Below are 15,552 nucleotides of genomic sequence, written 5' to 3' on the forward strand. Positions count from 1 at the left end.
ATTCTTGGTGGAGGACCTGAAAATAAACTTAATATGATACCTATACTGGTCTGCACAGCAAAATTGTTCTCCCAATGACAAAGTGTTTTGCTCAACATTACACTCAATTTGAGGATCAGTTTCCCCACTGCTTGTTATGTAATTCCCCCATCACATTCTACACTGTGGCTTCAGTTACCTGAGACTGCAGTCGTGTGTGTGTGTGTGTGTGTGTGTGTGTGTGTGTGTGTGTGTGTGTGTGTCATCTATTATCTATTGTTGATGACGGCCTTAATGGCTGAAAGCTTTATTTGTGATAGTCTTTTTGTTGTGTCTATCTGCGACAGCATCTCTGCTACATGGTGAGTTGCAACCTCCCTTTTCATAATATTGTTTCATTCCATCCTGGATTTTCTATTGTTTGATACATAAGAACATTATCTTCAAAGTGTAACAAAACTAAAACACAGACATAAAATATTTCTCCTTACTAACCTAACATACAATAACAATATTATGAAAAGGGAAGTTGCTGCTCACCATATAGTGGTGATGCTGAGCCGCAGATAGGCACAACAAAAAGACTCTCAGAATCAAAGCTTTCAGTCATGAAGGCCTTCATCAACAATAGACGACACACACACACACACACACACACACACACACACACACACACACACACACACAACTGCAGTCTCAGGCAACTGAAACCATACTGCAAGCAGCAGCACCAGCGCATGATTTTAAGGAAGAGGTTGGGGCAGGGAGGGGGAGGGATAGTCTGGGGGGGGGGGGGGGGCAGACAGTGAAGTGCTGCAGGTTAGATGGAGGGCAGGAGAGAGGTGGGGAGGGGTGGGGGGGGGGGTGGGAGGGAAGTAGTGGAAAAGAGAGAAATAAAAAGACTGGGTGTGGTGGTGGAATGTTCCAATTTCAGCACTGCACAGCCGTCATTCCACTATCACACCCAGTCTTTTTATCTTTCTCTTTTCCACTACTTCCCTCCCCCCACCCTCCCCACCTCTCTCCTGCCCTCCGTCTAACCTGCAGCACTTCACTGTCCACCACCCCCACCATACTATCCCTCCCCCTCCCCACCCCAGCCACCTCCTTACCTCCATCCTGTTGCCACTGGTGCTGCTGCTCGCAGTGTGGTTTCAGTTATCTGGGACTGCAGTTGTGTGTGCGAGTTGCATTTGTGTGTGTGTGTGTGTGTGTGTGTGTGTGTGTGTGTGTGTGTTTATCTATTGTTGACAAAGGCCTTAATGGCTGAAAGCTTTAATTGTGAGGGTCTTTTTTGCTGTGCCTATCTGCAATTCAACATCTCTGCTGTATGGTAAGTAGTAACTTTTGTTACATTCCATCCTGGATTTTCCACTGTTTAACATACTACAACAGATAGACAGAAATATGCATGGATAATGCATCTACCAACCTCTATAGCACGGCTATAACTTTCTGAAGTTTTTCTGTGAAATGAGGTCTACCTTACCCATTATTTTCTCCATATCATCCATAATAATTACTTGTTGGCCTCCTAGTCTCCATAACAGTATACACAAACACTATGCCTAATGCCACTACAAAACATGAGAATCTAAACATGGTACAAAAAATTGTACCTGGTGGTGGTTACAATAAAAAATTTATTAATTTTAACAAGCAACAATAGTAAAAAAGTGAATGTAGCTACATATCAACAAAAATAAACAATTTTTTACAAATAAAAGTAATTATAATACCTTTTATATGCATGTTCCCCTGCTGCTGCTTAGTGAGTGAATTTTTTATCCATCGAATTACTTATATTAAATTTCACATTTAAGAAATTATTCATGCAGAAGAAATATACAAATACACTGCCATTTGACCACCGGACAAACTCCCATATGGAGGACATAGTAATAGGCACCCCTGGCATAGAGAAACCAATAAAAGAGTTGAAAACAAATAAGTCGCCAGGTCAGGATGGAATCCCTACAACATTGGCCCTTTACTTAGCTTGCATTTATTGTGAATCTCTTGCCCAGCACAAAGTCCAAAGTGACTCGAAAAAAGCACAGATGGCTCCTGTATCTAATAAGGGGAAAAATATGGATCCAAAAAATTACAGAATATATCCTTAACATCAATTTGCTTTAGAATCCTTGAATATTTCAATTTAAATATAACAAATTTCCTTGAGACAGAAAAGCTTCTGTCCACTAATCAGCATTGTTTTAAAAAGCATTGCTCATGCAAACTTCAGCTTGCCCTTTTTTCACATGATATCCTGTGAACTATGGATGAAGGGCAACAAGCAGATTCCACATTCCTAGATTTTTGAAAAGCATTTAACACTGTGTCCCACCGCAGGTACAAGCATACGGAATAGGTTTCCAGATATGTGACTTGCTCAAAGGCTTTTTAAGCAATAGAACCCAGTATGTTGTCCCTACAGCAAGTATTCATCAGAGACAAGGGTATCACTGGGAGTGTCCCAGGGAATGTTATAGGACCACTATTGTTTTCTTTATACATCTGGCAGACAGGATGGACAGCAATCTGTGTTTCTTTGCTGATGATGCTGTGATGTACATGAAGATGTCGTAACTGAGTGGCTATAGGTGAATACACGATGACTTAGACAAAATTTCTAGCTAGTGTCATGTAAGATGGCTAGCTCAAAATGTAGAAAAATGTAAGTTAATGTAGATGAATAGGAAAATAAACTCATAATGTTCAAATATAACATCAGTAGACAGAGTCACATTGATCAAATATAATGTTGCAAAACAATATGAAATGGAATAAGCATATAAGGATTGAAGTGGGGACGGGGAATGGCCGACTTCAGTTTATTGGAAGAGTTTTAGAAAAGTGTGGTTCATCTTTACAGGAGACCACATACATAATAATAGTGAGACCCAATTTTGAGTACTGCTTGAGCATTTGGGATCCACAATACATTGGATTAAAAGAAAAAATCGAAGCTGTTAGATTTGTTACCGGTAGGTTCAAACAACATGCAAGTATTACAGAGATGCTTCAGAAACTCAAATGAGAATCCCTGGACAGAAGTTGATGTTTTCATCAAGGAGCACTACTAAGAAAATTTAGAAAACTGATTTGAAGCTGACAGTAGAATGATTCTACTACCAGCAACGTACATTTCATGTAAAGATCATGATGATCAGATGAGACATTAGGGCTCATATCGAGGCATATAGACAGTCATTTTCCCCTTGCACTATTTGCCAGTGAGATAGGAAAACAAATGACTATTGGTGCTATAGAGCTCTCTCTGCCACGCACTGTACAGTGGCTTGTGGAGTATGTATGTAGATTTTCTTCTTTCATGGTGGGAAGCAGCAATTGCTCCTTTTTTCTGTGTTGCTGTTATATTAATGTAATTTATGCCTCTATTTTCAATTTGTCCTTCCCTTTATATCTGATTTGTCAACTGCTCCTCGGGTTTTCAAAACTCACCTGTTGCCAACATTCAACCATTAAACTTTTTCTTATACTGTTACCTCTCTAGGTCTGGAATCATAGCTCACTTTCCTACTTATTAAATAAATGAAACACTTTTTTAGCCTAGTTACACAAACTTCATTACTACTGTATGACCTAGGTCTTGTGCTATAAGCTCATTTTCTAGAAAATGGGCTTATAACCTGAAATCTATGTTTTACAATAATAATAAAATTTTTCAATGTTTCCTGTTTATGTTCTTGACTGATCAATTCTTTCACCCTTTTATTATTATTATTATTATTATTATTATTATTATTATTATTATTATTATTATAAGGAACCTTCAGTCCTTACTTGACTGTCGTATTTATGTGACTTTTGCCTCTTTTTATCTGTCTGTGTCTGCAACCATATGGTAAGAAAATTTTTTTATGTATACTTGAAAAGAACGTCTACTAAATTTTGATGCAACAGCACAACTAACACAGAAAATGTTTTATTCAATATTGCAACTACATAGAGGCTAAAACAGAAATTTATGTACAAAAATCAGTTCTCTAACCTGCATAAATTCAAAGATGGATTTGCTGTAACCATTGTCATGTAGATAATACCCATGAACGTATGAGCCACAGAGTACCCTACGTGCTTTCAGTAGCTCTCGTACACCATCTTCCACAAATCTAGCTCCTTCTGGTCCCAGTTGATTAGTACGTTCTGTCAACAATATTAAAATATTTTTAATTATAACCTGTTCTTTATCTTCTTAATCAGTCTGCTGTTCAGAGCTACAGAATACATGTTACAGATACTATTGCCAATACATATTACAGATACTACGGCCACTGTTAAAAGAAATGCACAAATTGAAAGGAAAATTCACTTGTGAATTTTCCCTTTACATGGAAAATCTCGAAAAAAAAAAAAAAAAAAAAAAAAAAAAAAAAAAAAAAAAAAAAAAAAAAAAAAAAAGAGTGTGTGGTGCATATTAATGAATTCTTCCAGTACAGGTGAAGGATACTAATTTCTTCTCAATCAATTTTGTTAGCTGGAAAGAAATGGTCCTCACCACGTCTCTTAAGAGTTAAGTTAGAGAAAGTATGACATTATATGAGTCAGGACATGGAACATCACAAGTTTGAATGTTATAGGGAAACTAGAAAATCTACAAGGGAAATGTAAAGGCTCAGTATATATAGTGGGGAGGGGGGGGGGGGGGGTGTTAGTGAAGTGAAATGGAAAGAAGACAAGGATTTCTGGCCAGACGAGTATAGGGTAATATCAACAGCAGCAGAAAACAGTATAATGAGAGTAGGATTCATTACAAATAGAAAGATGGGCCAGAGAGTGAGTTACTGTGAACAGTTCAGTGATAGGATTATTATAATCAGAACAGATAGGAAAGCAACACTGACAACAGGTACACATGGCAATGTCTCAAGCAGAAGATGAAGAGATAGACAAAGTATATGAGCATATTGAAGAAGTAATTAAGTATGTAAAGGGAGATGAAAACCTAACAATCATATTAGACTGGAATGCAGTTGTAGGGGAAGGAGTAGAAATAATGTTTACAGGAGAACATGGGCTTCATAGTAGAGGAGAGAGATTAATTGAGTTCTGCAATAAATTTCAGTAGTTATCACAAATACTCTATTCAAGAATCACAACAGGAGGAAGTATAGTTGGAAAATGCTGGGAGATATGGGAAGGTTTCAGTTAGATTACATCATGGTCAGGAAGACATTCCAAAATCAGATATTGGATTGTTAGGCATACCCAGAAGCAGATATAGATTTGGATAACAATTTAGTAATGATGAAGAGTAGCCCGAAGCTTAAGAGGCTAGTCAGGAAGAAACAATGTGCAAATAAGTGCGATGCAGAAATGCTAAGGAATGAAGAGATACACTTCAAGTTCTCTGATGCTATAGATACTGTGATAACGAAGCTATATTATTTCACTGATGCTCAATTCAGAAAGAACAAGTACCGTATGTAGCGTAGTATATCTTAGTGTAGCATAATAATTCATGGTGTAACATAAAATAAATAAGGTCTTTGTTTAAAATGAAATTGAGTGGCGCACACCGCATCAAAATCCATCCAGCGGATGAGTTGTTTGAATTTTAATAGCATAGGCAAGATGGAGCAATGTGGTCACTGAGTATGCAAAGCCTGCAGGTGAAGAGGAAGTAAGGGCATTTGGAAGGATTTTGAAGCTCAGTGCAAGAATACTTTTGTGAAAAACTATAAGTAAAATGCAGGTTTTGGGGAGAAACATTCCTTGGCAAAAAGGGTAGGATTCATCCATGGCCCTGAAGGGTGGGAGAAGCAAGAATAGTATGTCCACAAAAATATGATTTACGGCAGAGGGAGCAACTGCAAAATTTTATTCTGTGGAAGTTTTAGAGTGAGTTTACATGGGAAGAACATGTGTGGAGTGTCATACCAAAATTGTGTATTGTTGTAAAAGTGACTTGTCTGATGTCATAGTCAGCTAAAATGTTATAAATAAAGGATTCCCTCATTCAGGGCATATCATAGTGAGTACTGACTGAGGACGGACCTGTAGCAGTACACCTCAGTGATGTGCTATGCTTTCGGTAGTTCATCTGATATTTGCAAAGTCAAAACATGAACAATGACACAGGAGGGTGACATTAATTAGTGTTTCAAATTTATGTTACTGACTATGACAATAACTACAGATTTAGATGTGGTTAGCTCAGATGAACAAAGTGTATGTTGCCCTATTATGTCATGTGTCACACTGATGCTGGTAAGTAGAGCAATGCTTCTTAACTTGCTGTTAGTTTCTCAGGATTGGGTTAAATAATCACAGGTGGCCTTCTGGTCATGGTTGTGGCTGTCAGTTTTTATCGTCTTGGAGAATATTGCATGTTTAGGTCCCAAGTAGTTTCAAAACTATCCTGACATCTCGGTTATAAAGTCTCAGATGGTAGCAGAACCATCGTTTGATCTCAGACTGGAGCAGCTAGATATGTAAATTTACAGTAGACAAGTTTTATTAAGAATTAATGGCTATAATGCAGGCATTGTGAATTCTAGTTCAAGGCACTTTCATCTTTATGTTTATACTGTTGTTAATGTACAGCAGCCTAATAGGAGGACATAGGGTGTAAACAATATATTGTGTTATTATTAGATTCATGTTTTACTTATTTGATAGTGTACAAGCTTCTCCACGAATTTTCATTGGCAATGCAGAGAATAGGCATGCCATCCCAGTTGGAATGCATCATCTGAATGAATGCAAACCAGGTAGGGGGGAGATAGGTTTCAACATGTGGAAACAGTGCATAATGGCAACGAGTGAACTGAATCAACAAGCAGGTATCTGGTATCATTCGTTCATACATGCCTGTTATTCCTCTGCTCACAGAGGATCTACACAAAATAAGTTTTTTCTCTTCAATGCAACAGATATAATGGGAAAAGATTCATGAGGATGCAGGGGCTACCGACAGTGGAAGAACAACAAAGAATGACAAGCGAAAGGGAGGGTTTGGCTCAATTTGTGCAACATCAGAATCAGTCAAAAACATATTTAAAAGTCAGTGACATTTTGCACATACACTCTGTAAGTACCATGACTCCCTTTATCATCTGTTTTAATGGCATGCCTCCCTTTTCCAGTATTTTATCCTTCTCTTTTGACTCCTGAAAACTTTAAGCTTATGGTTCACTAAACAGCCTGTTTCTATTGGCATTTGTCATTATGAATACATTCTGTATTAAGAATCTTTTGTTACTGTATAAGTACATACTTCTTACCAGTGCTCGAAACTTGACCTGTTCCTAGAACCTGTCCTGTTCCTGGCCCCTGTGCTGTGCTAGTAGATGCCAGCAACAACTGAGCTTTTTGTCGCGCATTTATCAGCAGGGGCTCCTCCAGACGGTGACTGTTTTCATGATTCTTGAAACGAGTGTAGTAATGCAAAAAACGGTTAAGTTCCTGAACTTGCTGGTTACGGACAACTGCCTGAAATATCAGAAATGAGTAAGAATACTTACATGAAGAGAACTTAAATTTCTATACAAATATCACTAATAAGATTGAATAATTAAATACATAAACTATGATCATTGTTTGAGATGGAAGTTCTCCTGGTAGCATAGCAAGTACAGCAGAAAGCACACATTAAAAGTCCAGAATTATAGTATTGAATGTAAAGCACAAGGCAGTGGATTGCTTTTACATGTATCTGTACTCAGCTTCTCAAGAATATGTAAACATAATTGTTCCACTGGTGTCTTTGTAACATTTTAAAAAATAGTATGCAGGTCACAAGAATCCAATTAAGAGTAACAATTTACTTTTACATAATATGCAAGTAATTGGTAATTGGTGGCACTGAATATTTTACGTTGTTAAAATTAAGAGTTGAAGGTAAAGCCTCTTTAACATTTTGATACACACAGAAACCTAATATAGACCACTACTGAAGAGTCTACAGATTCTGATTCCACAGCACAATAGGTTTTGCTTTTAATAATGTGATTTTAATCAGTGAATACAAGAAAGATAACAAATCTGCACAAGGACTGTTATTTTCAAAATTCTTTCATAAAAACCATACATTACTCTGCAGGATCCATTTGCAAGGAGTTTCCAATACTTATGGACAAGATACCGGACTGTAAAGTTGTAGAGCGAAACTGAAACTGCCCTTTAAACACAACTTATATAATCAAAATATCCACGGGTGTACTGCCGGTCTACAGTGTCCAACGGGCACAATATTTTGGTGATCATACATGTCGCCATCATCAGGTAAACTGACGGACTGAGCTCCTGCGAACATGCCGGTACAGAGATCCATACGCTATGGCTGCTCAAGGGGAACTGGGTTCGGTCATGACGGCGGCCAATTTAAATACCCTCCGCCCGCGGTGCACTCCTCCCGCCGTCCACGCCACGGTCGCGCGGTGGAACAGACTGCGATGGTGTCTGAAATGACGTCGGTGTGATGCTTCTGTCCGCTGCGGTCGTCACAACTATACGTTTGCTCAATTTACTGTTGATTAACCCAATCGCTGGTTCCCAAGCCTTGCTAAGATTATAGCACAGTCACGGTTTATGAGGTCACCATTGGTGCGAATTTCAATGGCCTCTCTAACAACGCTGTCCCAGTATCTTGACGTCTGTACCAGAATCCTCGTGTGTTCATGCTCCATAGTGTGATTTTCCGACAAACAATGTTCAGCAACCGCCGACTTGCTTCGATACATCAGTCGAGTGTGTCTCTGGTGTTCACGGCATTGATCCTCAATGGTATGCATCGTCTGACCAATATACGACTTGCCACATTGACACGGAATCTGGTACATGCCGGCCATCCTCAAACTGAGGTCATCTTTGGCGCTCCCCAATAGTGCACGAGTTTTATTCGGAGGACAAAACACAGTTCCGACCCGCTGTTACTTCAAAATGCGGGCGATTTTCCCCGAGAATGTGCCTGTATATGGAATAAACGCAATGCCTACCTCCTCCCTCGTGATTTCATCCATCTCCACAGGTTGTGCTGTAGTGGTGGGCGGAGAGCACGTTGAATCTGCCACTCTGAGTACCCATTTTTTCTAAGTACAGTTCTCAGATGTTCCAATTCCTGGGGTAGACTCTCTGCGTCAGAGATAGTGTGCGCCCTATGTACTAGAGTTTTAAGTACCCCATTTCTCTGAAGGGTGGTGGCAGCTGTCTGCGTGCAAATACAGATCAGTGTGCGTTGTCTTCCAATACACCCCATGACCTAGGGAGCCGTCAGCCCTCTCTTGACCAAGACGTCAAGGAAAGGTAATTTACCCTCTGTTTCAGTCTCCATAGTGAATTTGATGTTGGGGTGTATGGAGTTTAGATGTGTAAGGAAGATACTGCCTACAGGAAAATTAAAGACACCCTTGGAGAAAAGAGAGCCACTTGTATGAATATCAAGAGCGTTGATGGAAACCCCATTCTAAGCAAAGAAGGGAAAGCAGAAAGGTGGAAGGAGTATATAGAGGGTCTATACAGGGGCGATGTACTTGAGGACAATATTATGGAAATGGAAGAGGATGTAGATGAAGATGAAATGGGAGATACGATACTGCGTGAAGAGTTTGACAGAGCACTGAAAGACCTGAGTTGATACAAGGCCTCAGGGGTAGACAACATTCCATTGGAACTACTGATGGCCTCGGGGGAGCCAGTCCTGACAAAACTCTACCATCTGGTGAGCAAGATGTATGAGACAGGTGAAATTCCCTCAGACTTCACAAAGAATATAATAATTCCAATCCCAAAGAAAGCAGGTGTTGACAGATGTGAAAATTGGCAAACTATCAGTTTAATAAGTCACAGCTGCAAAATACTAATGCGAATTCTTTACAGACGAATGGAAAAACTGGTAGAAGCCAACCTCGGCGAAGATCAGTTTGGATTCCGCAGAAATATTGGAACACATGAGACAATACTGACCCTACGACTTATCTTAGAAAATAGATTAAGGAAAGGCAAACCTATGTTTCTAGCATTTGTAGACTTAGAGAAAGCTTTTGACAATGTAGACTGGAATACTCTCTTTCAAATTCTAAAGGTGGCATGGGTAAAATACAGGGAGCGAAAGGCTATTTACAACTTGTACAGAAACCAGATGGCAGTTATAAGAGTCGAGGGGCATGAAAGGGAAGCAGTGGTTGGGAAGGGAGTGAGACAGGGTTGTAGCCTCTCCCCGATGTTATTCAATCTGTATATTAAGCAAGCAGTAAAGGAAACAAAAGAAAAATTCGGAGTTGGTATTAAAGTCCATGGAGAAGAAATAAAAACGTTGAGGTTCGCCAGTGATATTGTAATTCTGTCAGAGACAGCAAAGGACTTGGAAGAGCAGTTGAACGGAATGGATAGTGTCTTGAAAGGAGGATATAAGATGAACATCAACAAAAGCAAAACGAGGATAATGGAATGTAGTCTAATTAAGTCGGGTGATGCGGAGGGAATTAGATTAGGAAATGAGACTCTTAAAGTAGTAAAGGAGTTTTGCTATTTGGGGAGCAAAATAACTGATGATGGTCGAAGTAGAGAGGATATAAAATGTAGACTGGCAATGGCAAGGAAAGCGTTTCTGAAGAAGAGAAATTTGTTAACATCGAGTATATATTTAAGTGACAGGAAGTCATTTCTGAAAGTATTTGTATGGAGTGTAGCCATGTATGGAAGTGAAACATGGACGATAAACAGTTTGGACAAGAAGAGAATAGAAGCTTTCAAAATGTGGTGCTATAGAAGAATGCTGAAGATTAGGTGGGTAGATCACGTAACTAATGAGGAGGTGTTGAATAGGATTGGGGAGAAGAGAAGTTTGTGGCACAACTTGACGAGAAGAAGGGATCGGTTGGTGGGACATGTTCTGAGGCATTAAGGGATCACCAATTTAGTATTGGAGGGAAGCGTGGAGGGTAAAAATCGTAGAGGGAGACCAAGAGATGAATACACTAACCAGATTCAGAAGGATGTAGGTTGCAGTAGGTACTGGTAGATGAAGAAGCTTGCACAGGATAGAGTAGCATGGAGAGCTGCATCAAACCAGTCTCCGGACTGAAGATCACAACAACATGAGTATCCAGACTCCTCGAAGTTCTCCATGTACAAATTAGCTACCACCAGTGAGAGTGGGCTACCCATGGCGACTCCCTCCATTTGTTCGTAGTATTCTCCATTAAAAAGAAAATACGTGGAAGTCAAGACATGCCTTAAAAGTTCAGTGGTCTTCTCGTCAAACTTCTGATGTCTTGGTCAAGAGAAGGGCTGACGGCTCCCTAGGTCATGGGGTGTATTGGAAGACAATGTACACTGATCTGTATTTGCACGCAGACAGCAGCCACCACCCTTCACAGAGGAATGGGGTACTTAAAACTCTAGTACATAGGGCCCGCACTATCTCTGACGCAGAGAGTCTACCCCAGGAATTGGAACATCTGAGAACTGTATTTTGAAAAAATGGGTACTCAGAGTGGCAGATTCAACGTGCTCTCTGCCCAACCACTACAGCACAACCTGTGGAGATGGGGAAATCACGAGGGAGGAGGTAGGCATTGCGTTTATTCCATATACAGGCACACTCTCAGGGAAAATCGCCCACATTTTGAAGAAACACCAGGTCGGAACTGTGTTTTGTCCTCCGAATAAAACTCGTGCACTGGTGGGGAGCGCCAAAGATGACCTCAGTTTGAGGAAGGCCGGTGTGTACCAGATTCCGTGTCAATGTGGCAAGTCGTATATTGGTCAGACGATGCGTACCGCTGAGGATCGATGCCGTGAACACCAGAGACACACTCGACTGATGTATCCAAGCAAGTCGGCGGGCGCTGAACACTGTTTGTTGGAAAATCACGCTATAGAGCATGAACGCACGAGGATTCTAGTACAGACGTCGAGATACTGGGACAGCGTTGTTAGAGAGGCCATCGAAATTCGCACCAATGGCGACCTCATAAACCGTGACTGTGGCTATAATCTTAGCAAGGCTTGGGAACCAGCAATTGGGTTAATCAAGAGTAAATTGAGCAAATGTATAGTTGTGACAACCACGGCGGACAGAGCCATCAAACCGTCGTCATCTTGACGCCGTCGCAATCTGTTCCACTGCGCGACCGTGGCGCGGACAGCGGAGGGAGTGCGCCGCGGGCAGAGGGTATTTAAATTGGCCACTTCCACGACTGAACCCAGTTCCCCCTGAACAGCCATAGCGTACGGATCTCTGTGCCGGCACATTTGCAGGAGCTCAGTCCGTCAGTTCACCTGATGATGGCGACATGTATGATCGCCAAAATATTGTGCCCATTGGACACTGTAGACCGGCAGTACACCCGTGGATATTTTGATTATCAAATACGCCGGGAGAAACTCAAGAATCACACAACTTATATACTCTGAAGAAATTTGTCATATTATTTTACTTCCTTTTACTGTAATCTATTATGCAAGTATATAATCTATTAATATTCCTTCAAAGACATGAAAAAAGAGCTCGCAAACGACGTGTGCATAATTACATGTTAGTTTGTTACATATTACAACTCTAATGAATATAGATATATACAATTTATTATGAGGTATGTGTGGAATCTCATCCATGTACTTGAATTTTCTTTATCTGGAGATCTTTAACCTCAGACATCTGACACAAATCAGTGCAGCCTTCTGGAGATGAAAGTTAATTCTGGAAATATTTTAAATATTTTTCATCCTACACATTACATCCAACTGAAAACATAGTTTCTGGTTTCAAAGACAACATAGAGAGTAAGTTTCTTTGTAATTGCTAGGTATGGTTCTAGCGGAGGTAGTATGCCTTGGCCTGTCTCTAACCTTTGAAATAGCTTACCTAGATATTACCTGCCAGAAACCATGGCTCTTGCTAAGAAGGGGTGGCTTGCATGCCTCAGCAACATAGATAGCCTTACTGTAGGTGCACCTGCAATGGATGGATATTTGCAGAGGGGCCAGATGAATATGTGGTTCCTGACAAGGTTGCAGGTTCAACAGTCTGGGTGACTGACTGATCTGGCCTTTTAACACTGGTTAACAGGACCTTGCTATGTTGGTACCGCAAATTGGTGAAAGCTGGGGAAAACTACAGATTTATTTTTCCTGAGGGCAGGCTTAATGATGACAGCATCCTTTTGGGTAAAATATTCTATAGGTAAAACAGTCCCACATTCAGATCTTTGCACAGGGACTTCTTGGAAGGATATTGTATTAGGAAACACAAAACTGGGATTCTACAAGTCACAGTGTGGAACATCAGCTCCCTTAATGACATAAGTAGGTTAGAGATTTTAAAATTGGAAATCAACTATCTGGAATTACATATAGTGAAAATTAGTGAAGTATGGTGGCGGGAAGAACAGTAATTCCGGTCATATCAGTACACAGTTATCACAAAAAAAATCTGACAGTATAACAAAGGAGTACATCTAACAATGAATAAAAACACAGAAATGCACGTAAGCTACTATGAACAGCATAGGGAATGTATCATTGTAGCCAAGATAAACACAAAACCAGCACCACCCACAACCACAACAGTGTAAGTTTACAGGATGTCCATCATTAAAGTTAAACAATGGAAAATCCAGGATGGAATGTAACAATACTAGAAAAGGAAAGTTGCTGCTTACCATATGGCAGAAATTCTGAATCACAATATGCACAACAAAAAGATTCACACAATTATAGCTTTTGGCCATTAAGGCCTTTGTCAGCAATAGAAAAACTTCAAAGGAGAAGTAATTGTGGGTGACTGCTGTGTAGTGCTGGTATGGGAACAGGGATGGGGCTGGATGGGTGAGGACAGTGACTAATGAAGGTTGAGACCAGGAGGGTTACGGGAACATAGGATGTACTGCAGGGAAAGTTCCCACCCACAATTGCTTCTCCTTTGAAGGTACTACCTACAAACAAATCTGGGGTACGGCTATGGGCACCCGTATGGCACCATCTTATGCCAACCCATTCATGGGCCAACTAGAGGAATACTTCCTAAAAACCCAGATTCCTGAACCCCTCACCTGGTTCAGATTCATTGGTGACATCTTTGATATCCCCCCCCATGAACCATGGACCTTGCCGTTGGTCGGGAGGCTTGCGTGCCTCAACGATACAGATAGCCGTACAGTAGGTGAAACCACAACGGAGGGGTATCTGTTGAGAGGCCAGACAAATGTGTGGTTCCTGAAGAAGGGCAGCAGCCTTTTCAGTAGTTGCAGTCTGGATGATTGACTGATCTGGCCTTGTAAAACTAACCAAAACGGCCTTGCTGTTTTGGTACTGCAAACGGCTGACAGCAAGGGGAAACTACAGCCGTAATTTTTCCCAAGGGCATGCAGCTTTACTGTAAGATTAAATGATGATAGCATCCTCTTGGCTCAAGAGGACGTCGTTATCAGAAGAAAGAAAACCTGGCATTCTACGGATCGGAGCGTGGAATGTCAGATCCCTTAATCGGGCAGGTAGGTTAGAAAATTTAAAAAGGGAAATGGATAGGTTAAAGTAAGATATAGTGGGAATTAGTGAAGTTTGGTGGCAGGAGGAACAAGACTTTTGGTCAGGTGAATACAGGGTTATAAATACAAAATCAAATAGGGGTAATGCAGGAGTAGGTTTAATAATGAATAGGAAAATAGGAGTGCAGGTAAGCTACTACAAACAGCATAGTGAACGCATTATTGTGGCCAAGATAGACATGAAGCCCACGCCTACCACAGTAGTACAAGTTTATAAGCCTACTAGCTCTGCAGATGATGAAGAAATTGATGAAATTTATAATAAGATAAAAGAAATTATTCAGGTAGTGAAGGGAGACAAAAATTTAATGGTCATGGGTGACTGGAATTCAACAGTAGGAAAAGGAAGAGAAGGAAACGTAGTAGGAGAATATGGATTAGGGCTAAGAAATGAAAGAGGAAGCCACCTGGTAGAATTTTGCACAGAGCATAACTTAATCATAGCTAACACTTGGTTCAAGAATTATGAAAGAAGGTTGTAAACATGGAAGAACCCTGGAGATACTAGAAGATTTCAGATAGATCATATAATGGTAAGACAGAGATTTAGGAACCAGGTTTTAAATTGTAAGACATTTCCAGGGGCAGATGTGGACTCTGACCACAATCTAAAGGTTATGAAGTGTAGATTAAAACTGAAGAAACTGCAAAAATGTGGGAATTTAAGGAGATGGGACCTGGATAAACTGAAAGAACCAGAGGTTGTAGAGAGTTTCAGGGAGAGCATAAGAGAACAATTGACAGGAATGGGGGAAATAAATATGGTAGAAGAAGAACGGGTAGCTTTGAGGGATGAAATAGTGAAGGCAGCAGAGGATCAAGTAGGTAAAAAGAAGAGGGCTAGTAGAAATCCTTGGGTAACAGAAGAGATACTGAATTTAATTGATGAAAGGAGAAAACACAAAAAAGCAGAAAATGAAACAGGCAAAAAGGAATACAAATGTCTCAAAAATGAGGTCGACAGGAAGTGCAAAGTGGCTAAGCAGGGATGGCTAGAGGACAAATGTAAGGATGTACAGGATTATTTCACGACGGGTAAGATACATACTGCCAACAG

The 15,552-nt window shown here is 40.3% G+C and overlaps 1 protein-coding gene across 3 annotated transcripts in view; it reads right to left on the bottom strand.

Annotated features, from left to right (window-relative positions):
* Window positions 1-15,552, bottom strand: part of LOC124802978 (ankyrin repeat and IBR domain-containing protein 1-like) — a 579,445-nt gene that overhangs the window by 176,907 nt on the left and 386,986 nt on the right. For all 3 annotated transcript variants that reach the window (XM_047264079.1, XM_047264078.1, XM_047264080.1), the window contains 2 exons: window positions 7,230-7,437; window positions 3,995-4,149 (listed from right to left, as the gene is read on the bottom strand). In XM_047264079.1, coding sequence (XP_047120035.1) covers window positions 3,995-4,149; window positions 7,230-7,437 — 363 coding nt within the window. The remainder of the gene's footprint in view (window positions 1-3,994; window positions 4,150-7,229; window positions 7,438-15,552) is intronic.

This window comes from Schistocerca piceifrons, chromosome 6 (genome assembly GCF_021461385.2).
Source record: "Schistocerca piceifrons isolate TAMUIC-IGC-003096 chromosome 6, iqSchPice1.1, whole genome shotgun sequence".
In the NCBI taxonomy this organism is placed as follows: domain Eukaryota; kingdom Metazoa; phylum Arthropoda; class Insecta; order Orthoptera; family Acrididae; genus Schistocerca; species Schistocerca piceifrons.